The 26472-nt window shown below is 35.9% G+C and overlaps 2 protein-coding genes across 2 annotated transcripts; one reads left to right on the top strand and one right to left on the bottom strand.

Moving 5' to 3' along the window:
• Positions 1-228: 228 nt before the first annotated feature.
• Positions 229-1111, bottom strand: LOC126844738 (testis-specific serine/threonine-protein kinase 1-like). Its single transcript, XM_050583134.1, has 3 exons — positions 1019-1111; positions 588-919; positions 229-470 (listed from the first exon to the last, which is right to left on the bottom strand). Exons 1-3 carry the CDS (start codon positions 1030-1032, stop codon positions 229-231), a joined length of 588 nt encoding a protein of 195 aa, XP_050439091.1. The 5' UTR covers positions 1033-1111.
• Positions 1112-3528: 2417 nt separating this feature from the next.
• Positions 3529-26190, top strand: LOC126844200 (homeobox protein six1-like). Its single transcript, XM_050582169.1, has 3 exons — positions 3529-4634; positions 23795-23975; positions 25404-26190. Exons 1-3 carry the CDS (start codon positions 3856-3858, stop codon positions 25698-25700), a joined length of 1257 nt encoding a protein of 418 aa, XP_050438126.1. The 5' UTR covers positions 3529-3855; the 3' UTR covers positions 25701-26190.
• Positions 26191-26472: the final 282 nt, after the last annotated feature.

Below are 26472 nucleotides of genomic sequence, written 5' to 3'. Positions count from 1 at the left end.
ATATTAATGTTGCTATGGTTAGATAAACGCGAATAAATATTTTAACTATTTTAGTATAATAACTTATAAAGATATAATATTAATATGGTAAAAGGTAAAAGATTTTTCGTATCCCACGTGCTAGAAGACTCGGCGATTAATTGCTCACACATAAAGTATAAACGGCTAAAGAAACTCGGACGAGTTAAGCAGAAACGCATCACAGACTGCAGTCCGCAGAGCTTCTTTTTAGTCAGGGGGATCAGTGAGGTTCATCCATTCGGATCGCCTGACCACGGGTATCCTAGCCCGTTTCAGGACGTCTGGCTCTAGCATTAGCCGAATCAGCCTCTTGACGGACGCGGTCACGGTCAGCACGTGCTTCGCTCGGAATAAAAATATGTTGCCGGTTAACTGTTGCGCCAAGATTTCCGAACTCCGTTTGCCCACGAACGGCACCTCACCGGTCAACATGAAGTGCAGTACGCCTCCTGCAAAACACCGGCGTTTACAGTATTAGACCCCACATCAGCTTAATGAAGCACCGTGGGGTGCCTATGTATTGTTTTCGGATGATAATTGACTGGTGCGTTTTACTGGCCACTCACCCATCGACCATATGTCAAATAAAGTAGAGTTGTAGCCTTCACTGGAGTTGCTCAACACTTCGGGCGGCATGTACGTTTCGGTGCCACATCGGGAGTACGCTAAGGTCCGGCGGCCGTTCATTGGATTGCGAATATATGCGGCTAAGCCGAAGTCGGCTACTTTCACCTGGTTAAGGTGGTTGAGCAGCACGTTTTCCGGCTTAAGGTCTCTGTGTGCCACGTCTATACTGTGCAAGTACTCGATGGCGGCAACGATCTGGATGAACAGATGACGGGCGTTTCGTTCGGTGTACGGTCCGTTGTTCTTGATCATCCGGGCCAAGTCACCGTTTCTGTACGGAGTCAGATATGTATCTAATACTACATCTATAGTCCACCGTGTTGTTTATGCCGACAATGTACATTTATATTGTATATGGGTGTATACTTACTTGCAGTACTCCATGTATAAGTAAACGCGGTGCTGTTGGTCACTGATCTTGACAAACGTTATAAGGTTGGCGTGTCGGACTTTCTCCAGGATGGACACCTCACGCATAATTGCTGAAGAGTTTGTCCGTTTCTTATCGATAATCTTGACAGCAAATCCCAAGCGCCGGCCGTCTACCTCGGCCACGCAATACTTGACCCGACCGAACGACCCCTTGCCAATAGTTTCTTTATGACATACGGAAATTTTTGCCCGATCTGGAACGACTTCCGGGCCGTCGCCTCCTCCGCTCGAGGCGTAAAATCCTGTTGCCATTATGCTGCGTGGACGAAATATGTCATAAATTATGTTAAAAATCATAAATTCCAAAATAAAAATGAACGCAATCATTCGACCCGGAAAAGTGTTATTGAAACTGGTTATCAGCTCGCGCCAAATGGTATATCAATACACCGCGCGACGATTCGAGCCAGCAAACAAATGAATTTTATAAAAACGTTTAATTGTTATTGAAACTGGTGTCACTGCATGGTTTTAGACTTCCGTTAGTAAGTTGATTTTTAAAGCTGTTATTTGTTAAACTTTAGATGAGCCACTCAACAACCGTGTATTTTTTCTTCAAAATTGAGTGAGGTGAATACTTTAATAAGTTGTCACTAGACGTCTACGCCATAGATAGCTAATAATAGTATTTCATAGTTTTTTTTAAAAATGGCAATCAATTATCAAACAAATAAAATGTTGTTTATTTCGAAACGAATATCAAAATAATTGTTCGATCTATATTATATGGATTTATCGTAGAACACGTCTTGGTCAACATCAATTGTCGACTAATGCATATACAAAGCTGTACATGAATGTTAAAATATTAACGTGATCATTTTCGGATATACTCGTGTCTTTTTTTATATATTTAGTATAGTCGCGACAGTGGAATGGTGATTATAGCTCTAAAGATAGAGTGCAAAACGTCGAAAATGGGTCTAAATCGCCAGCAATTAAACAGACATGGGCAAGTACCTATACATCTGAAAATGTTTTAATTGAGTATACCTAACTAATTAAAAAATACAAAACCAACTAAGCAAACTTAAGCAATTTTATAACAATTATTTAATTATGTAATTCAATCTATTTGAAGTAGTGTTACTGGACACCCCTTCTATCATGTCGTGCTGTCATTGTATAATTTTCTTCAAATTTACTCATTGTACCTAATATTACAGATTGTAAATATATTTTTAAATAAAAAAAATAATAAAAAATGCCTATAAAAAAAAATATATATACATATTACCCCGAATTGCGAATGTTACTCCGCAGTTCAATGTGATTTAATAATTATATAAAATTTCCTAGTTGAATCAGACATGTAAATAAAATGTTTAATGTTATAGACAATATGTTCAGTATTATGCTATATTATTATATTCGTGAGTTACACCTGATATTTAGTATTCGTCAGGCGCCAAATCTACCGGAGAAAATATGTTCGAATTTTTGGACTTGTTACATCCGAAGAAATTGCCGCTATACGCTTAGCAGTAGCGCAACCAGAAATATCCCTTGGAGGGGTCTAAAGTACGGTTTTTAGGTATAAGGTCCATGTGTAATATAAGAAAATGACAATATGTGATAACGATTTGTTATCTGCTGCAAAGCAGGCCAAAACAAAATTATTATATTATTATATTACCAAAATTAACAAATATTGTTAACTGTACAATATAATTAGACAATAACTAAAATTACTTTACCCAATTTTCCACTTTAGAAATACTCAAGGGGCGGGGGGTCTGGATCCGAGGACCCCCCTCCCCTTAGTTGCGCCACTGACACTAAGTCTGGCGGGAAACTCAAAATCGATTTTATTAAAATATACTCATTGCAGCACTATTCTTCATATGAATAAAATCTTATCTGTTCTAGTTTTTAACCGCATCCACGTCAGTCGTAGCCACAAAGCGCCATATTAGACACCATAAGTACTTATAATAAAATAGTTGTGTTTATTTAGTTAAATTTTTGAACGCTTTAATTAGTCCGTATTTAATTATAATTTATACGTGGAATAATGACAGCAGAGTTAAATATATTTGTTTTTCGAACTCGTACCTATGTATGATTATAAATTTGTGTTATTACATAATAATGATTTACACCCAATAAAGCACGCAAGATCACGCGACAAGAAGAGGAAACCGCGTAATAATAATTTATTATTATATTTCTTCCTCACGCTACTCGTCAGTTGATTTTTTAGAAATTAAATTTGAAGAAAAAAAATGAATAATATAAAGAAATAAAAATAATTGGGCCGGCAGAACTCCTCGACTGTGACCCGGACGTGGCGCCTCCCGATTGCGGTGACCGCGCCCATCTAGAGGGGAGTGGAGCCGCCCATCACCGGACTGGGTGTTAGTAACACCACGTTGCCATGGTTACGGCGGTGGCCAAATCGTTGTTCTGAAGCCTTGTGGTAGTGGCCAGTGGTGGGGAACGAGAGCCGGGACGTCTGGCTGGACGGCCGCTGGCAACCGACCGACCGCCCGGGACGCGCTAGTCGTCGTGTCAGTCGGCCGCCAAGCCCAAACGTCGTACACACGCACAACGTCAAATCGGTTAAACGCGCGTTCAAATCATTTTTATTTAGAATTCGTTTTTATTATTTGTGTTTTTTTTATTTTACGCCCAACGGTGTCTATTGATATTGATATTTTCCACGACGATTTCTAGTTACTATATTATTTTCAGTTGTAATCGTATTAATATTATTCTCGTGTTCGATAATGTGCTCGCGACTCCGGGCCCGTTGATAGGCCGTCAGCCGATATCATGTTGATCGGTAGCGGCGCTCCGGGCGCCAATTTCGGTCAGTTCACATCGGTTGACCATTCGGGCGGTGGCCTCCAAGGTACTTCGCCACATCACGGAACGGCCGCGGTCACAGCGGCTGGCGGAGGCGGCGGACAACCTCAGCAACAGCACTCGCCAGCGGGTTCTTCGTCCGGGGGCGGCGGCGGCGGAGGAACTGGAGGAACTGGAGGAATGGCACCGTTACAGTTGCCATCTTTTGGTTTTACACAGGAACAGGTGGCTTGCGTATGTGAGGTACTGCAGCAGTCCGGCAACATCGAGCGGCTAGGTCGATTCCTGTGGTCGTTGCCCAGCTGCGACAAGCTGCACAAGCACGAAAGCGTACTTAAGGCCAAGGCTATCGTGGCGTTCCACCGAGGCAACTTCAAGGAGCTCTATCGGCTACTAGAAAGCAACCAGTTCTCGGCGCACAACCACCCTAAACTGCAGGCCCTTTGGCTGAAAGCGCACTACGTAGAAGCCGAAAAGCTGCGCGGTCGCCCGCTGGGTGCCGTCGGCAAGTACCGTGTACGCCGCAAGTTCCCGCTGCCTCGCACTATATGGGACGGCGAGGAGACTAGCTACTGTTTTAAGGAGAAGTCCCGGATGGTCTTGCGCGAGTGGTACGCCAGCAACCCGTATCCTAGTCCCAGGGAGAAACGCGAACTGGCTGAGGCCACGGGACTGACTACCACGCAAGTGTCCAACTGGTTTAAGAACCGCAGACAACGGGATCGAGCAGCCGAGCAAAAAGACGGGTGAGTACATGATTTTTTTAATGGTGTTCCCATTCAATTGCCGTTTTCACACCTCTTGACGAGTGTTACTGGAAATATAACTCGGCCCGGTAATGCTCGTGTAAAAAAATCAAAACATGAGTTATAATCACACCAGTATAACCCATTCCGAGTTTTAAAACATACTATATTGTGGTCACATTCAACCGCATCGTTTACCCTTCCACTTAAATCGCATACAAATGTTATACTTCCGTTTTTCCAAATTATGACATTAACGCCCCCAGTATTCGAACCAAATAGCGTAGCAAACATCAAAACGCGGATCTCGGGTGAAAGTTAAGGTTTAAAACTAACACGCCAATCTCAAGACTCTAGTCGTATACAAAAATTAAATAGCTGTTGTGGTTTGTGTAGGTTTTAAAGATAAATAATAAAATAAGGAAGACGTTGCCAAGACTTACGGCAAGTAGGCCCTGGACTTCTCAATCGCTTGTATAATCTTCGACCAACATGTAGTATAATATTATATTGCATATTGTCTGGGATTTATCAATTAAAATGTATCATTAGCCGTTGTTTGTGCAACTTGACATTGTGTGCAGAAATTATTAAAATGTTGTCGCAACGCCATGTTGCATTGTAAGTTTTATGACGGTCGCGTATTCAAAATCGAATAGGTACAAAACACAACGCGCTTTCGACACGGGATTCAAGTATAATGCTCATATTTATAGGTCCATAGCGGTTGTGTAAACGGGAACACTATTAATAATGATACGGATCGGAGGGCCGTTCTGTTGGCGGCCTATAACAATCGACACCGTCAGTTGTTTTTTTGCAACTCCGCCAATTCGGTCTAAAAAAAAATACAATAATTATACTACTGTACGCGTTCGACGGAAATTTCTATTGAGTTGTAGGCCAATAATATTTTTCTGACCGCAAATGCGTCGAATTGGATTTAAAGCAAAGCGTTGGTTACCAGCCGCGGCACCTGAACTCGGTTGGTGTACATGTTTTTTTCCTGATATCTCACGAGGTCGGTCTAAAAATAATCACATATACACTATATATTATAGCTGTTAGTATTTTGTAAAAACGGTGCGGTCGGTAGTGCAAGTAGCTTATATACAAAAAAATATAGTAGGTCTGCTCAAATTATATAGCGTTTATAAGAATAAGATTTAGAATATTTTCAACCTTTAGATTCCGGGTTTTGTTAAAACAATTTTAATTTTATTTATGTTGAATGTATTATATTATTATATCGAAAAATCTGTTCTAAAACCAATGTTTTCTACTTGTTTTTTGAAAAATTGTTGTTTATTGTTTTTTCGTCGAAGCAAACAACACTTAAACCCCTAGTTTCCTAGATGTTTTGTTCGTGTTCAAATTACCCATTACTTTAAATATTGACATAGTACTAGTTGAAAAAGATAGAAATCTTATAAATAAATTGTACTTAAACAAAATATACATAAATACACTTATTTGCATGGTTTGCGGTGTGTGTCAGTCGGTCTGCGTTTATATTATTAAATATTACCAGAATTACCTTATTAGAGTTTTTTGGCTTACAACTCCGCCGGGGACACGTGCTAATGTTGATATAGGTATTGTTTCCATGTACCGTGTGATAACGGTCCAGTGATTAAATCAATTAACGCGGACGGTGTTGTGACCGGGTTGCTCTGTTCGAACGTCGCGCAACATCCGTATTATGTTGGCCATGAGCGTTATCACAGCCTGGTTTTTATTCCCTATCTGGCCTCGAGATTCGAACGTGTTATCGAATCGACGGTAATTTCATTTTTTTTTTGCCCGTTAAAACATTATCGTCCGCTAAGAGCTCTGTTATACATATTTTTATAATACTATATAGTTGGGTATATTGACATAATATTTTTTCCACAACGGATACGCACTTATATGAGCGGCAACGGGATAAAATATTCGATTAGATAGGGCAGGACAATAAAATTGCATTTTTACAATATAGGTATATTATTAATTATTATGTACAAATTGTCGCATCCGGTCTTAGCTGATATATTACCAGTTAAGCGCACATATACTATTATGTAAAAAATAAGTTGATAAGTATAATTCAGCAAATTGATACCATGCCGTCTCGAGACCAGCTTGACTACCTCACCGTAAAGTACCTAACTAATCTACAGACTATAAAATATATACATATTATATTAGGACATAATAAAATAAAACTGTATTTCCGATGTGTTGTCTTATACTTTTTAGATTACCTACTCGTATGATTCACCTACTCCTAGTCTTCAGTTGTACAGCCGTCGTACCTTTCATTGTCTGTAACCTGTGTCCGGTCACTTGTTTTAGACAGGATAAAAATGTAGTTCTTCTATATTCAGTAAGAACACAATAATGTAGGGAGCCACGGAAAAAGATGTTTTATTTTTACTCCGCTAAATTACCCGGGCGTGGGATAATGTGTTGTGTTTGCCGTTGCATTTCGCTAACGCACTCGAAACGCGCCATCTAATGTTGTAGGATAGTCTCGTGACGACAAAAAGAGTGCACACGGTATTTGTTTAGGATTCGCACCAAGAGCAGATGGTCGTCACTAAAAGTCAAACAACAAAAATAACATTTGGTCTGTTCTACCGACCGAAAACCTATACGCAGGACTCACCTGTGCGACCGAACAATTGTTTTTAAATATAAATTCCCACCTAAACTATTCCACCGCGTCAGCCAAATATTATAATGTACTTTGTGTGATTAATAGTAATTTTGGCCTTTTAAATGCATCATTCGAAAAAGTGGCTGTCCATTTAATTACATTCAAAACTTGTATATTTTTAAAAATAAAAAACTTTCATCTTTGATGAGCCTTACCAGTTGTCACGTTATACAGAGATTACGCCGGGCTGCGTTAGGTTGAGGACCGCTTGAGCATCGAAGCTACCTATACACCTATTATTTTAAACCCTTTCTAGTTGCTACTTTTCTACGGGATTTTGGGGTATTTAAGTGGTATTTATTTTATAGTGAACATATTATTTTGTACACATGTACGGAGCGGCGGCAGGCGGCTGGTAGCTGCGGCCGACTCCCGCCACAGCCGCCTATGTCTAAATATAGATATTCAACATAAAAGTATAGTTAACCCAACTAAATGTTTAGTTAATCCAACTATTCTAAAACATCTAAACTAATTTGGTATTTCTAACTAAAATAATGTTATTGGCGCAACCATATTATTATAGTTGATACAACTAGAATATTTTCAACCATTTACTATGAGCAAATTATTTTTTTCCGTGCTCAAAAAAAAAACAGTCCTTTCGCATTATTAAACTCTAATGCTGAGTGTATGATCATTCATTAAAGGTTTGGTCAATCAATAAGCATTTTTTCACGATATGTTTTTTAATTATTAATTAATTTGACCTATGGTTGGTCATTTGAGGTATTTTGAAACCTAAAATACTAGCCCAAATAGTAGCCAATAATAAATCATCATCAAACTAATGCTACTACACGCAAAGCCAAGTCTGTCAATTTCAGGCATTATAAGTATTCGGTTTATTGCACAAGTCGAAGTGTTCGGGTAAGCGTTTATTTTTCTAGAAAAGGAATATCGCCGAGGTGGTACCTATTAATACAACAATAATAATTTTATTATTACAGTAGATACAAGACGATAACAATACAACGCGTCCTTTGCCTCGTAGTCTTCGTGTCTTGGTCGACGGTGGTCGTCGTCGCAATCCGATACCACTATTAATTTTATGTACTCACACACACACACACACACACACACACCCACATAGTAATATAGTATACATACCTGTGTATTTTATGTGTATACATAATAGTATTATATACCTACATGTGTACAAGACAACGACGGCTATTACTCAACGCTAAAACACAATAAAACAAAATCGTTAAAATATGATAACAATATAATAAAAACGATTTACATCTTTGTATCGCACCGGTGGCATGTGCAAAGAAACCGGTTTCTCGGAACTTGTAAAATACCAAAAAAATTAATAATGACAAAAATTTGAGGATATTCCACTTGTTTAAATTATTATTTTTTATGTAAATATTATTAACGTCTAGTTGTCATGGGCGGTGCGGCACGGCGCGGCGCTAGGTTGTGGAAATTGTTGCCCTCGATTTTGGCGTTATCCCAACAGAGTTCCACCTAAAATTGATGAAATTTAAAATTTAAGAAATGATGGAATTAAAAAATATTAATTTACATTTGCCTCATTGGGATGATTAATAGTTGCCGGCATTGTGTGTATATGTCTGGCGCCACCACTGCAATCGACGTTATCTGTATTAAAGACAGTGTTTAGATATTTTTCAGGACCCACTGGTGATGTACATACAACTAGGTAGGCGGGTAATATAAACTATACATAGTTAGTTAATAAAAAGAGTTCTCCATCTAAAATATATTATAATATTTAATGTTTTAGACAAATGTAAAAATGTCGTTTTGTAAAATTAAAGAGACATAGTATACAGGGTGATTCATTAAGGATAAGAGATTCATTTTTTCTTAAAATAATAGCAATTTTGTAATTTTTCTTTTTGAAGACAATTTAGTTTATATTATTTTTAAATATGAGACAATAATCATATGTTTATCCATCAAATGTTTTTCAGAGCTTTAACAACTTTTCAAACTTAAATAGTAACTTATATTGAATTCATGTTTTTAATTTAAAATAATTTGCTCAACAATTTGACTGGTCAATAACCAGCTTTAGATAATTACTTTTAATGTTATTGAAGTTTAAAATTTAAGACGGGAGGTGGAGTACGGCTGATTAACGGGCGCAGATACTACACTCTAACCTTCCTGATATCCTACATTTTAAACTGTAAGACCTTTAAAGGTAATTATCCAAAACTGGTTATCGACCAGTCAAAATTGTCTGCAATTTAATTTTAATTTCAAAAGTTGATAAAGCTCTAGAAAATACTAAGAAAGGTAAGTATTTAGTAATTTATAAATATTGTAAAAAATTTAAAACTATAATTTCTACAAATTTTATGAGAAAATAAGTGTCTCGTCCTTAATGAATCTCCCCATATGTTTGACTCACCTATCTGGTAAAGGGAATACTACATCGACTCGTTTGGAATGTATGTTTAAAAAGAAATAGCACATTGAGTTTTATGACTCTCACAAAGATTTTGTCGATGCCCAAGCAATTAAAAATAGTTATAATTTTATTGACACTGTTTATTGGTATGGTGGTATGATGTAAAATACTATTTCGACTGGGTTAATATATTTTTTTTTTTTTTGAGTTCCGTGTTCACTCTGCATTTTTTTATGTTTTTTCTTATTGTTTATTATTTTTTTTTTGTATTTCGAACGCCTGTCGAAGCGAGGTCTAATTATTGTTAAATGCGATATTTTTTTAGTTTATTGACATTTTTTCCTTTGCTGTTTCATCAACATTAAAATACTGTAAATAAAGTCTATAATGTACTTATTACTTAATAAACTAGAGCGTTTGACGACGGTATATTACGTTTTTAAATTTACTGCGAGTTATGATTACCATACTTCATGCAAACCTTAATTCTGCTTCAGCACCAGTTTTTCTTTTATTAAACACGTCAAAGTTTGTCCCGAGTCATGTAAAAAAGCCTCTCACCAAGTAATTCGATCCTAAACGATTCCAGGTCCACGTGTTCGCGTATAAAACACACATTAGGCATTATTGTCATAATTATTATCACCAACTAACAGTATTGCGCCGAGGTTGAGGCGGTCACACATTTAGAATAACGGTCGTCGGGTAACGTGATATGACAGTCAAGGACTGTGGTGCGAGCTGTTCGTTCATTGGTTCTGATAAGGATTACAGGTACGATGTACGTCTTAAAAGGGGTGAGAATAAACGCAATTAACACTACACAACAAATAACTGTTATTTTTTATTATCATCACAATGATATTGTTATGGTCGGTCATTTAATATTAATAGCCGAGCTTTTATTTTTTTTATGTTATTTTTCTAATGACTGCGTATTCCGTTCAGAAAATTAAAAAAAACATAATATTTAACTGGTTGTCGACTATTGTATGAGAGTTAAAAAATACACAGTAGGAGTAATTTGAAAAAAATATAATTCGAGAAACTGGGCAGTTTTAAATTAATGGTTCAAATTGATTATTGATTTAGGCGCAAAACGTAGTAACTATCAACATATTAGTGCTTTCAAAGGGACCGACACTATTAACCGTCACTGAATATTGTTAAGCTTAAATCGACACATTGCCGGTAATCACGGTTAAAGATAGTATTCAAACCTATTTCTCAATCGAGGCCCTAGATGTAAAAAAAAGTGGTCTGGTCGAAACTTTAATCATGTACATTATTATATTATCTACTTAAATTTATTATTGAGTATTATATCATTATATACTAAAATACTAAAATGCGGTCGGTGCGTTTAATCTTCTCGCCTTTCACACTTCATCTGACCTTCGCTGAGATAACTTTGGACATCCTTAACGCCTACGAGTAACCCACAACACTCGTCAACCTATTTATCGCTATGGAACGCTTAAGCCGTTCCAGATCACCTAAAAATATATTTTGTGTTAACTCGACTGAAATCAATAGATATGCCGGAATATTTTACAATATTGTGAAAATCTAAAAAATTACACACGGCTATTCGATCGTTTCAAATTTTCAGAATGCTCTTAACCATATTCGACATGCGGATAACCGCGAAAGTACGGTGTCAGAGTGCGTATGAGTGCTTAAGTGTATATGCGTTTCACTTTATTTGCCGCGGTTAATGTACAGTGTACACATTACAAAATATACGGACATCAGTCTATCCATTTACCGCGGTCTGTTCTATAAACTTACCCAGTTGCCATCGTAGGGGCTCCGATCAATATTTACTTGGTGGACAAACGTTGTTGTGTTACTTTTATCGCCAACGGTACGCTTACTAGCACCACCTGCGCGTCGTAGATATCAAATCAAATATACGTTAAAGGACAACCAATTGAAACGGTCGCCGGCGGTGACTAAAATGTACGACTATGCACGTTTTAAAAGCTGCAAACCGGCTTTTAACCACAACGTTAATGATAAAAAAAATATCTGTCTCTCTATCAAAACGTCCCCTTACAATGTTTTTGATTTTTTCGATTTTCTAAGCAGTTGATATTTTGTTGTTTGATCTAATGATTTGAGTTTAATATTATACCTAATACAATGTGGTGCTCCATAAGAATGTTTTTCGGCGAACACGCTATAGTGGTTTTAACTGTCCGGCAGAGTTATTAAGTACGTGTGCTATAATAGAACATGCTATGTACCGTGAACTCGGCGTTATAAAAGCACTGCTATATAATAGTTGCTGCTGGGCGCTGGCTGACCGTGCCGTTATTTTGGGAACGCTGTTGAGCAAAGCAAGGGGTCGGCATCTCGCCAGTAATACGAAACCCACAGCCGCCGCCGTTTCGGCTCATCTTTATTGAACTGCCACGTCCTCTAGTGGCAGATCTCATATCCCTTATACTGTTATTAGTTACCACCGCTTGATTTGGATATTATAATATTTGAAATTAAAACATATATTTGTTTCCCATCAAATTTCTAAGCTAATTAAATTGTTTTCATATGAAATGATTCTATTTGTGATTTATTTTTCATTCTGTTATATTTTTGTAATGGGGAAAATGTACACCGATTTACCTAAAAGACAATCCGTTTAGGCATTATGTTATGAATTTTAACCGTGATAATGTATATTTAAAAAAAACTATTTCTAACAGTAGGTATAGAGGAGTATGGAACGTATGAGAAAACTGTTTATAGTTTATACTGTTGTCTGTTGAACACTGCGGTCCGTACACGTGTTTTCCGTGTCACGGCACTGCTTGCCGTGGCTTAGCTATTGGATTTAAATACAAATTTCATCGATTTACTCTTACGTTTTTATTTTTGTACAATACAATCTTTGGTTTTAAAGTAAACTGATATCCAAATAACTCAGTCCGGTGTATACTTCACGTTATATTTCAAAGATATTTATATGTATACAGAAATATAGGACCGGACCACTGCGCCGATATCGTTATACCTATTCATTTTCGCGAGTCGTTATTTTTTATTATTCTGAACCGTAAGTTGCATACACCCGCCGATAATCACGTACAGAGTATTAAAGTATGTAAAACAATAGATTAACGTGGGCAACTAATAAAAAGTTACCATAAAACACTACTTAACTCCCCGAGACGGCGGTCGTAATCATTTGATATGGTTATTTAACGTTATTTTTTAAAGCATTTAATAATATTATATTTGTAATATCATACTAATAAATTTAAATTTTACTTAAACTTGATGGTCCACAAATAATAGGTGGCACAAATAATATTTTAATTTATAAGCTAAATAAAATAAGGCTAATTGTGAATAACTAAAAATATTCAATTTGAATTGAAATGTGGATTTTGTATGTACGAGTATATGATTTCTAGTTGTACCTATACGTCTATTTTTAAGTGTATTTACTTAAAATTTTTAAAAATATCTCTTTCGCTTAGATCATTTCTTTTTTTCGAACATCCGAGAACCAATTGTTTCAGAGATTAATAGATCATTAATTATTAACCATGAATTGGCGCTCGCTTAATAGGTTTACATATTATAACTAGACTGAAATTAAAGAGAGAAAACATTTTTGTCATGAGACGACGGATTATTGTTTAGGTTCGAAAAAAACTCTGTAGAATTTGTCTCACTCGCACTACATATGTTGAATTTTGTCGTTTACAGTATAACTATGTTGTACTGATCATTTGCTGTCTAGATATTACATAATGTCTATAATGATTACTAACTACAAGCTCCCTCGCGAGTTTAACACTGAAACAAAAGGCGTTGAAAGCCAAAACTATGTGTACCTATGACGTATTCGAGTCGGTACCACGCGTTGACCTGACACTGTACTACATACACAATTCGGATGAAAAAAATAAAAACCGAAATAAAACCTAATACAATATTGTACGGCAGTTGGACAAATAGGCTACAAGCAACTGAGATGATTATCTCGAAAAGGAAAAATCCGACCGACCACTATACGCTTATCTCCGTTTAAATCTCACACACGACGGATTCCTGTTGTCGTTTCATATTATTCAAATTGCTGTAATAATAATTATTACCGCACAAGAAACGCCGGTCCAACGCGAGCGGTCGATTGTTGTATATACGTACTAGAATTTTATTATTTTGTATATTATGTGACAGTGGTCAGTGACAAGAGTCGACCCAACGTCGGCGGTTATACTAGCACCTTAAAAATGGTACCAGTTAAAATAAAAAAAACCATCGTTTATCGTTTTTTTAGGAATTATAAAAAACCGTTAAAGCTATTCACGCCAATAGATGAATAACCACACAGATAGTTGCTTTTTAATAGGTTAGATACACTTTCACACAAATAAAAACTCTAGATTTAAGATTCAAGTTAATAATAAAAACAGTATATTTTGTTAACATCTAACCTTGTAGAATAGTCTATAACATAATAAAATATATTCATTATCCCCATAAAAGGGTTTATAATTGTAAAATAATTGTTTTAATTGTACCTACTAAAACATTTTGTATAATAATAATTTTTTAAAAGGATACTTTTATAAAATTATGATAATTTTTCGTAGGAGTTAGTGTTAACGGCTATTCTATTAAACGGCTGTTCTGCCTCTTTCTAATGCACACAAACGTCACTAAGGAGAATTACTTGTGTAAGCTAACATCAGTTAATTATATAATAAAAATGAATCTGATAAATATTTTTTATCAACTTACATAGGCGGTTTTGCAATGATGGCTAAAACTTTTCAATTTCAATTACAAAAATCTCTCATGTAACTTGATAGCGAATATAACCGGGAGGTGTGGCGCAGTGGACATTTCAGGTGCCGTATGGCACATGAGGTTAAGCTGTGTCCGTTGCTGCTTGATCCCGGATGGGTGACCACCCGGGATTTTAAGCGGCGACCCACACTATCAACCCCGGATGCATGGCTGAAATGCCATGCAACCCGGCGACCGAACTGGCATAAAGTTAGCCATAGCCACTCCCGGTCAATACGTCATATGCATTATTATTATTATAGCGAATATTATTTTGCTTCGTATATCATCGATCGTACTAATCAAACTGAGGCTCTGGACGCAAGGGATATCGTTTGTGGGAACGTATCTCTACCCTAATAGCAAATTAATTGTCTTAGAAGGTATGTGATCGTTTTGGCTCAATGTTTAAGCTCCAAACTATTTATTTCGATTTTCATAATAATTTTGTTTTCATACGATTTAAACTATAGCGCATGACGATACTATTAGTTTATGTTGTCTGATCAACCCATTTGTATAGTATTTACTATGACACATGTCGTTAAAACGAGTTGCTTATAAACGATGGTCGATGCGGTTGCGTTCCCATGTTATGCGCGTTCAATAAGTGAATACCAATTGTCAAAATGCAAAAGATTTGTATTGGTCTGGTCTACGCTTTTAGTTAAATATCACAAGTATCACGATGATAATATATTCAAAGCGTGGTAATCTTTCAATCTCTCCATCGTCACAGCCATAGTCATCATAAGACACATTACACACACACACACGTAAGCCACATTTGTTCGAAATGTGGCGCGACGACGATGACCCCACACACGTGTTGTTGTTTTATCTTGTCTTCTATTTTTCTTCTTCGTGCCCCCACCGGAGGAGGGTATGGTGTCAGTATTATTATTATTATTTTAATAAATTATATACACGACGGCCCGGCCGTTTTTCGTCTGTACAAAAATCCAAAATCCTCCAGGACCGACGACCACCACACCACGTGCACCTATCGTAAACTCGGGAGGACAGACAACAGCAGCGATCTAACCAGCATTGCTAGTTGTTTGATAATCGTATACAACAATATTATTATAGTATTGTCATATTTTAACACCTCCAACAACGTGATTGACCAAAATGAAATCGGTGAGATTTTCAGTAATTTTAGAGGACTCTATAAAAATAAATTAAACGATAACACACGCCCTTTAAAATCAACTGTAAATTTAAATTCTATGCCTCTAAATTAAAAAATGAGATGTCTCTTATTATTTCCCTAGCTCTCTATAGGTTAGGTTAGAACTATTCATACAATTTAGTTATTTTTTAAAAAGTCTGATTCAGTTATTTTCCATTGTCTTTTTTCTAATATTTTTCCTAAAACAGTTATGTATAAGGTACATTTTGAGCTTCAAAAATAAAGTCTCGCAATCAAAACAATGTTGTGTCTTAAACATTAGGATATTTTACAAAGAAAAAAATCTAACATTTCCTTATGTGCAAACATAGTACAAAACTTTAAATCTTATTTGAAAATAGTGTAGGTGCCTGTATAAAAATGCGGTTACCTAGGCGCAAAGAGAAAAACAATGCGTAAGGTGCAATTTTAGAAGTAGCTTATTAAGGAGCAGCCTTGCATGGTATTATTTTGTATACATTTCAAAACAAAACAAAATGTGTACTAATAATTAAGTACATGTTATATAAAATATAGTAATTATAATTATTATACTAAACAGGGATATTTTTTCCAATTTTCGGGAAATTTTAAGTTAGTTGATAATACAATTCTAAAATTGTTTTGTTATTTCTATAATCTTATAAAATATGATACCGAAAATGTACCTAATTTTTTTTCTTATTAAATAAGAATCATATAGAACATTTATAAGATTATAGATATAATAAAACGATTTTAGAATTGTATTATCAACTAACTTGAAATTTCTCGAAAATTGGAAAAAAGTGGCTATAACAAACGTTTGCTATTTTACTACAGATGTATTGTATTGTATATAGTTCCTAGTTTTCTGCAGAGCTATAAAGGTTCTATACAAGTTGTTTAATAGTTTCAATAACTATTGAATTTTGCCGGATAACATCCCATACGCCGTTTACTTAAATCACGTTTTTTTTAACTTAAAAATTAGCGTTGTCGTCAATGGTTATCTTTTTATATAATATAACATTGTAGTAATGTGTTTCAATGCGATCAGCGCGAGGACCTCGGTCGTTCATTCATAAAAGCATATCGCCTGCCGTCTGCCTGTAGCACCTACTTAATATGTAGTTGAATGAAATTCAATACGCGTTAATTACCCACACTTGGCCTCAAATGTCCTCGGAGAAATCGGATTAATAAATTATTATGCGTTATAGGTACTTAACCCGTTTTCAAAAGCGTTATCCTACCCTGCGTCTGCAGTCACTTTTAATATTTCCGCGTCTCCCCTCGACCTACCGCGTGTAATCCGTTTAAATACTGCGGGAATTATAATAACAATATCAAACGTTCTCTTTTTTTTAAATATACACACATACCTATCTACACTTTATTTTAGGCAACCCTCAGCATTGCCGCAACCATATTGCCCATGTATACTTTTTTATGCCATAATGTAATAGTGTTGGGCGCAAAAAGCCCTCGTGGGGATTGAAATGGCACCCTTGTAGAGGGGTTCGACATCACCGGTTGTACGGTACAACGGTATTTAATAATGTATACAATGCGAGGGATGCAATTACAGTTATTGTCATACATTGACTGCCAATGATAACGCGAGTAACCCGTGTGGTCGCCAGTAATTGGTCCCTTTGCTTCTGACGTATATAATACATAGGAGGGTATTTTTTTAAGTGACCTATTCAATATCTCATATATGGTTAATTATTATTGATGTGATCTCAATTATTCACAAACTTTTATGTTTTTGTCTTCCTTCCAAATAAATTATTTTTATGTAAACTTTCGAAACGCATATATTTAACAACATGTTTAAATAAAGAATAATTTACTAATTATTATTAAAGTTTAAATTTTGAAGACGGGAGGAAGGGTGGAGTGAGTGTACCTAGTATTGTTTTTATCCGCGCGCATTACTCAACTGCACTAAACTCTAATAACTTTAAAAGTAATGGCTCAAAACTGGTTTTGATAATTTTAATAAACGGTTGGTGCCTACCTAAATAAGAAAACACTATATTATGCTTTACTTAGACTTATTGTAAGTCATATGGGTCGAGGCTCACCGAATGCACATGTGCAAATTTGATGTCGAGACACTTGAAAAACAATATACTCGTATGTTTAGTGAGTATGGGTGTGTGCCATGGCTTAACGTTGCTTGTTTAACATTTAATTTCCAAAGCGACGGCCACATGACTATGGGTGGAACGATTGAAAAAAATTATTTATGTATACTACAAACGATAGTAGGTACATACATAATCTGTTTTATGTGTATTTGTTTTTACGATACGAAGTCTTAAAGAAATCATAATAATAACGCTCGTGAATAATAAAATATAAAATCGTAATTTCCGATTCAGATATAGGTACATGAAAACACTGCAAACATGTTATAAAAATGTGTAATTCGTAGTTATTTGTCTGACAAAATGCAAACTAAACGGTTTTAAAAATCATAAAATTACATTGACCTGAAATTTAAACTTGTACCTAACAAATGGACGCATTGAGTTTTCAATGTATTTATATGCGTTGCAATTCTAATCCATTTCTATAGTTAAAGAGGAGTGTAAATAATATTGTCATCTTTAAAAAACTATAAAAGCTTATTTAGCATACATAAGTGAGGTACAACAATGAAAACAATACCATCTTACCTGGCACACTATATAGTATTTTATTGTCACCAATATGATGTATCCCATACTCTACAGAGACCAAAAAGCCATTTGACTTCAAAATATTAATCAGTAAACTAATAATATCGGCTGTCGGCAGTAATGCTATAGAATCTTAAAACTTGGTATAAAAGTACCCGAAAAGAGAGTTTTTTAAATTATCGCATGGACGGACTAATGACTATTTTCTAGAGATTGTAAGGTAAGGTAGAAGTATAGCCTAAATAATAATATAATAATGAGGAAATAGATAAAGAAAGGAAAAAAAAGGAGAAAAGGGTAACGCTAAAAAATAAAAAATGGATGATTTGATATTATTGTAAATAATTAGGATGTATACAAAATATGCATGGGATTTCAAGCTGGGTTAAAAACATCCAAAACAGTTCTATAAGAAAAGTAATAACTCGTGTGATTGCTCATAATTATTGGCCACGTTATGTTACATATTAAAACCGTAGTATAACATATACCATTATAATAATAATTATTACTGTAATACTTGTCAGTGGTATCGCGTTACCCGTCGTCATAAAACTTACGTTCGCGTATTTTCCGTTTATAATACGTATATAGCTGTGAACCATTTTACATAAAGGTACAAATTACATGTGATCAATTAATAATGTAGACTGCACTTGTAACACAGAATACTTAGAAGTGATTCAAGTGAAAATTCGCTTAGCCATTTCATAATGGTTAACTAATATACGTGTCTTCTCGAGATGAGTTTTTGAATAAATTTCTAGATAGGTAAATAGATATGTATGGGTAAATAAATTAGCCAAAAGACTTGCATAATATAGAATTAAATCACTAAATGACTGTAACACGTGTAATGCTGTTTAGCTTTTAAAGACAATTATTATTTGTATTATTATTACAAGTATACGACGCATTGGATTTTTATAGGCTCTCCCGTCGCGTTAGTACCTACACTTTCTGGACAATACCAATTCGATAAATCAACCGAATGTAACAGCGGTAGGTACTCGACTTCTTGCCCGCTCGTTGTATACAGTGTTTATTACAATTAATAATACTTGTACATACTTCTTACATAGCCAACTTCCAATTAACTACTCTGCGTTGTTCTTGATCACTGAGTATTATTGTCAGAAATATTTTTAGGTCCAAGTTAGTGTGTAGTAATTATATTACTAATGTAAGTTCTAGGAGAAAATAAACTATTCAAATTTGTGTACAAAATGCAATGTAAATTTACATGTATTGAAAAGTTTTTGCATTCGTAGTCGGTATAGTATAAATGTCTAATTAGTGGCGCAACCCGAAGAGAGGTTGAGGGTTATAAATACTATATTATACTAGTAGAACTCCTTGTACCTACACGTTTTGTAGAGAGTCAAATGGTTATTGCCTCGAGAGATACTCCTAAACCCCTTCGCTAACATCTCGGTTAAAAACCGCCGCCGGGTGTAAAGATGTAGGCAGCGCTGTGGTCGAAGAGTTCGGATGAACGATGGTCGTTGGGCTTATATACAGTGTTTGATCGGTAACTCGACACTGCACCATCGGGCCAGTTAACCGTTGCTTTTAAAACCGCAGCGCCCAACCCCGTTGTCATCGTCCGAACAAACAAATCATCCCTGGGGCGGTCGTTTTGCTACCGGCCTACGCGCCGCCCTTAAAACGCGCATAATCTCAAAGCACAAACAGCGCACAAACGTCAAGCTTCAGGTTTTTTATTTTCAACAAAAATAATTGGTATATTCATCTCATTTCCGTGTTGATCAATCGGTAAGACGAGTACTACTCGGTAATATTGTAATGGGAAAGTGTTAATAAATAAATAAAAAAACCTATTCGTCCGTCCGGCGGTATAGCAAACGACCGGGGAACAGTTGGTACAGACAAACGGGCGAATAATAATAATAATTATCGTGGAACTGCTCAACTCGGAGTTTACAGAGACGGGCCGGCGGCAGGATTTACAGGTCGTCTTCTCCTCCGGTGCTTTAAGCCGATTTATGGCGAAGATTATTCGTCGGGACACATAATATGTATTCGCCACGACACAAACGACGCGAAAATTATCGCCCCAAACGAAAACGAGTTCTCCCGGCTCGGTCGACGATATTTCCACAATTATATATGTATTATGCTCACACGTGCATATACAAACACATTATAAACAACACGGCCACGGGTATTGTTCTCTAAATATAGTGTACACTCGTAACAGGCGACGACCGTATAATATAGTATGGTTACGATGTAGATGAAAACGAAATACCTACTTGGGTTTTATTAAAATATTACACACATAATTCAAACTGTGAAAGTAGAGGTATTTGAGTGACGGTGCTAAAATCAACGAAAAGGTGCATTCGAAGGCAGAGTCCATCGAAATTCCGTTATAAAACAACAAACGTGGCGGAATAACTTTATAAAATAAAATTAATGTATATCCAACTATAATTGTACATACATAATACAACCAATAAATCTAAACACGGTAATATTATTTTACCTACATAATATTTACGTTATTTATTTTGGACTTGGAAGTATTGTTATAGTTGAAAGAATGTAGCGCCTTCGACAGAAAACCCAAGGAGTTAATATTGCATAAGTCAATTAAAAATTGACGCAGGCGTAGATACAGTAGGTACATTATCAATAATTTAAAGTTGATGGGGGACGAAAAAATTTCTACTTTCCAGTTATCATCTACTGTAGCTATAGAGGAGGTAACACAGCGATTTAACGGTGGAACCAAATAAACGAACAAATACATTACAAGGAAATAATAATAATAATTATAATTGTAATCAGTAGCGTGCACAGGGGGGGCGAGGGGGGATAAACCCCCCCTTATGGGCCTTTTTTTATACTTTTAACCTGACAGTTCATCAACATAATATTTAATTTTTACGTACCCGTTGAAAACAAAATTTATCATCGAAAATATATGCTGTGGTGATACCAAAGACATTAACCACAATTACATGACATTATTTATGACATCCCTCCCCCCATACAAAATTCCTGCGAACGCCACTGATTATATTATTATAATATTGTTAAGCGACGTTCTAATGAAGGATTCCTCTTAACGTTATGTAAATGATTTTCGTCGACTGATAAAATACACTTTTGTTTGGCAGGAAAACTCGAAAGCGTCATAGTAATTTATATAATAATACATTATTTATATATATATATACACACACATATATACATATAACGTATTATATGCGTCCTTGGTAATTTATATGGTAGTGCGTTATTTCGCCGTCACTTCGGGGACGCGGGATTTACTGGACCGAGACCGCGTAGGAGAATACGAAACGCGACACCCAAGACGACGAGAAGTATTTTTTTTTTATATTGTACAAACATACATTCATCTATATATATATATATATATATATACATTCATCTATATATATACCAGTGCGTTATATACAGTCTCGGTGAGACGGTAATGTAGAATGACCCGTACAGGGAAAGAGGTGAGAGAGAGAGAGAGAGAGAGAGAGGGAGCTCTACAGGGATGCGTGCGAAAGGGGCGAGTGTTATGTCTAATGGCGAAACGTTTCCGATGGAATTACCGTCAACCGCCAAAACTAAATATTTTGCACTCGCTTTAATAGTGAAACTTATCGGATAATAAATGCCGTCAATGCACTAAGCAAATAATCTCACATTTTATTAAAAATATATAATATGTGTGATAATATGTATAATATGTGCATAATGATAAATTATGACACATGCGTTTGTGCAACAAAATATGTTTATTATTTCCTAAAATATTTTAAGCATCTCTCATATAGAGGTTAAAAATATTGTAAGTTCTACTTTTAGCCGTTTGCGGTACATAATAGCAGTCCAAGTCATAATTCTAATTATCAAATTACGAATAAAACAATTGTATCAAAAAGAAAACATGAAAGCGTATAACCAAGTTAGTCTTTTTGAAAAAAAATTTAGTTAACAACTATCAATTTCCTTATAGATATTTCAATTACTTCAAAAAAATCCTCGTGGGTGACAACTGACAACCTCTATTCGAATTATTCGGACATTCTCTAGGTAGTGCATTCTTAACCTTAGTATTCACGAACCGTTGAAATATCACCATGATATTTACCAAATCCTATTTAAGTTAAAATACACGATTTAATCTCAATTAACAATAATAATATTAATACAGTAGAACTTACCGTCCCGTAACTCGGTTATCCGTGGATGTTTTAGAACACATATTTAAAAACACTTTGTATTATAATGAAATGTTTAAAAGAAAATATATTTTTGCAATACAGTGTTGGAATGTTACACATTAATATTTCTTATACATGTAAGTGCAAATAATATTATTCTGTAGAACCGTTGTTGTATACAGTATAGTTTATATTTTGTAAGCATATCAAACGTATACAAAAAATGATTAATGAGTAAAAATCACGTTGTTAAAAACCCGAGAGGTTCAGGGGAAGAGTTATAATAATAATAATGAAATATAATGAAAAAACAGCCTTGTGAATCATTATTATATGAACACTTGTTTTGTATAGACGATAACTGCGTATACTTACCACCCGTACACCTTCTTGTTCTGTACCGTTCCTCCTTCAGTGGCGGTAACACGATACCGCTGTACAGGGATCACGTTCGCGGCCGTTATATATATACTGTATATGTATGCTTGTATACAGTATATACAACACAATAGTGTATTATTATAATAAAACAACCAAAACAACAGTCGATAATAATAGTAATAATTTGTGATAACTACCGGTCGCGCACTTGTAAACAGATTAGTCACTTCCTGGCCGTTTAACAGTATTATTATACTATGTGTCATTCATTGTAAAATTGGTAGTTACATTGCTTTTACAGTGAACTACCTATATATGGTTGGATTTTAATGATTTGACAATCGCAAGGCAAATAGAAATATATCCTTAAAATTATAGCAACGGCTACCCAAAACTAGTATTTATACTTACACTATTTACATATTTTTCGGTTACTCCCACTTGAACGGATTGACTTGTCTGTTGGCACTATTCTAAATTATAGTAGGTATACTGCTGTATAGCAGTTCTTCTTCGACGTTAATCCGAACTATATGTGCGGTCAGCCACCCTAGTCCTTCACCAGTACTGAACACACCCACACAATACAATACAAGTACTAACATTCGTGGTTACTATTATGTCTTTAATACCGCTATTTTATTTTGTAACTCATATTGCGCATAACAAAATTCTAATATACACATAATAACATATTATACACATTAGCGATTCCCCATTCATTATAAGTTATAACGGATAACCATTTAACTTTTGTGGTAGTTGTGATACATAACAATTCAATTTACAACGGCTAAATAATAATAATATTGTTTTGATATTTTTTCAGAATGTCAGGAAGTCGGAGTCCCACCGGCGTTGGCGATGGTTGTGAGAAAATGGTTGGCCCACCTTCTAATTTGGATTCGAGTTCGTCCGAATCCATTGACGGCGACAACATGAAATCGCACATTCACATGTTGCACAAACCCAGCGCCATTTCTTTCGGCCACTCGATGATAACTGGCCAGGTAAACATTTTTTAATGTACATTTTTATTTGTTTTATTATAACAGTTATGTTATCTGTAATCAGTGTATGTTAATGGTTGTATAAGAAGTTATGCGGGGACAAGGGCGTATTTCAGGAGGCCAGTAGGGTGGGTCGATTCATCACTTAAGGATAATTTTTATTGTAATCCATAATTTATTCACCTCAAAAGTCATAATCATGTCTTATACACTTATACCCTTTGATAAAATGTTCGTTTGATAAGAAGACAAGAGTATTATTAAATAGAAAGAAGGATGTATAGTTGAACAAAATTCAAAAGTTTATAACTTTTAAATAAAATAATTGTAACACAAGTATTTCCTCAATGGCTAATTGCCGGTCAAGATGTTAATTGTATCTAGGTATAGGAATTTAAATAAACCGGTGATCGCATTGCATACTTTTGTTTTAAATACTGTTTTTCTTTTTAACTTATAATAGGTATTTATGATGTTCTATGTCTTGACTCCACGTTAGTTTTCCATTTATACTTGATGCATCAATGTATCGTTATTTTAATCAAAGTAAAAACAAACAAAATCCTCCCACCGGAAATACCGTACTCGCGGGAAGGAAAACAGCTGCAGCCGTTTGGTTTGGCAGAATTCTAGATGTGAATATTGAACTAATGCCAATATATATATATAAATGTGTACATGTTCAACGCTCGTGCTTATAACTTATAACAACAACAATAATAATTAAAATGGTTTGTGAACATCGCTGTATCCAAATGTGTCTTAAATTATTATTTCTATTAAAGTGGGTACGATGTCTCGTCCAAGTTTACCGTCGCAAGTCACTGTAGTTATGGTGAGCAGTGGTAACTATTACAAAATTCCATTCGACGAAAATTTAAAAAAAAAAAATTATTTTACCAACCATATAGATACACGCATACCACAATTTATATTATATTATTTTTTATTTAAATCGGTTAGTAAATAATTATTCAAAGCTACTACAGCCGCTGGTATTGAACGGTTGTATAATAATATACAGTATACTGTAGTTAGACCACGTGGTTTGACATACGATATGGCTAAGCTATTAACTGTTTTTAAGTTGTGTGTAAATAAAAAATAGGAATCCGTTCACTCGAATGTCGTTTGAATCGTTTGTTGAGCGTATCTGTATTTAAAAAACAAATCGCATACTTTATGGTAGTAGCACTTTAGTGCTGACCATACGCCACTAGCAGTTGAATTAATCGATTGGCATATATTATTATTTTTGTTCAGCCGATCCCGATTTCTTTATGAAAACTTCACTATAACATTCATACCCAATTAATTGCAGGCCATAAATATTAGTTTTTTGTTTTCATTAGGATTTCAATCTTACACGTTTGTTTCAATCGTGTAACGGTTACAATGTAATAAACGATTAGGTACGTTTTGTTTCAGGATCACTTGTCGAGTCACGAAATGATGTTTGGCAGCGACCTTAAGTCTCCCATGTCCGGCGGCGGCGTGCCGTCAATGATGACCAACCCGTCGGCTTCCGCGGTGGCCGCCACGGCCGCGTATCAGTCGCAAGGGTTGGCCGGCACCGGGAGTATCTACGGATCGCCGGTGACCGGTCGGCCACTGATCGGCGGAGGCGGCGATCATCACCACCATCACCATCATCACCTCCAACAGATCACCGCCGGCGGCCACTCCACGGATCCCGCATTGCTGCACGACTACCATTCGTTATGACAGTGGGTGTCTGGCTACAACGGTGGCCAGCAATAATTTCAAATCCCTCGCCGGCGGTCACACAGATCGCATATTATGTTTAAGTCACCGGTTCAACACGAGCGATCGTTGTAACAGTAAAGTGTTGTGTGTACACAGGGTGTCGTCTCACGTAGCGTTAACAACTTTACATAGACATAAAAATTGCAAATTCGTCAAAACCGCGATAGACGCGCCCTGTATTCACAATTTAGGTAATATACATACCTATTAGTGTTACAAGTCATAACATTCATGGCTGTTGGAGCCGTTGGTGGTACACGAAAACTATTCTCGATTCGAACCCACGACCGTACGATACGGTGTACCTATTTGGGAAAGTTACTCCGACCCGTCTTCTTCTCTTCGTGCCAGAGTTCAACTGCTTTACGGTTAATCGATTGTAATAATAATATTGTACGTTCTTTGGAACGTGCACAGCTTCTTATAACGCGTTGCGACATTTACCTTTGAAGCCGAGTCGTGACGTCGCGTTTTCGTTAATATTCGGACCGATCGGAGACCTAAAACAGGTTTACCGCGTTGGATTTTGTCAATGAAGCTCTATATAAAAAAAAAAACTCGTATGTGTATGCGTTAGCATCAAATAAAATATAAACCAGTCGCGGCGGATGGAAGAGGGAGATGTGTGTGTTTTTTTTTCAGTTTTATATTCATTGTTCTTGTCCTGTCATAATTTTCGGGTGAGTTGAGAATATAATGTATATGTGTATGCCCTTGGAAACAATTAGCG

Source organism: Adelges cooleyi, unplaced genomic scaffold (genome assembly GCF_023614345.1).
Source record: "Adelges cooleyi isolate 19-005CV unplaced genomic scaffold, UGA_ACOO_1.1 ACOO_flye_CR_arks_rails_tigmint_CR_PRNA_651, whole genome shotgun sequence".
NCBI classification, from domain to species: domain Eukaryota; kingdom Metazoa; phylum Arthropoda; class Insecta; order Hemiptera; family Adelgidae; genus Adelges; species Adelges cooleyi.
This window is presented reverse-complemented; position numbering and strand designations above follow the sequence as displayed.

Excerpts from the sequence above, each read along its gene's own strand:
- LOC126844200 (XM_050582169.1), top strand. The coding sequence starts at position 3,856 with ATGTTGATCGGTAGCGGCGCTCCGGGCGCCAATTTCGGTCAGTTCACA. Across the intron at positions 4,635-23,794 it reads GCAGCCGAGCAAAAAGACGG|AATGTCAGGAAGTCGGAGTC; the intron begins GTGAGTACATGA and ends ATATTTTTTCAG. Across the intron at positions 23,976-25,403 it reads ACTCGATGATAACTGGCCAG|GATCACTTGTCGAGTCACGA; the intron begins GTAAACATTTTT and ends GTTTTGTTTCAG.
- LOC126844738 (XM_050583134.1), bottom strand. Across the intron at positions 471-587 it reads ATTTGACATATGGTCGATGG|GAGGCGTACTGCACTTCATG; the intron begins GTGAGTGGCCAG and ends GGTGTTTTGCAG.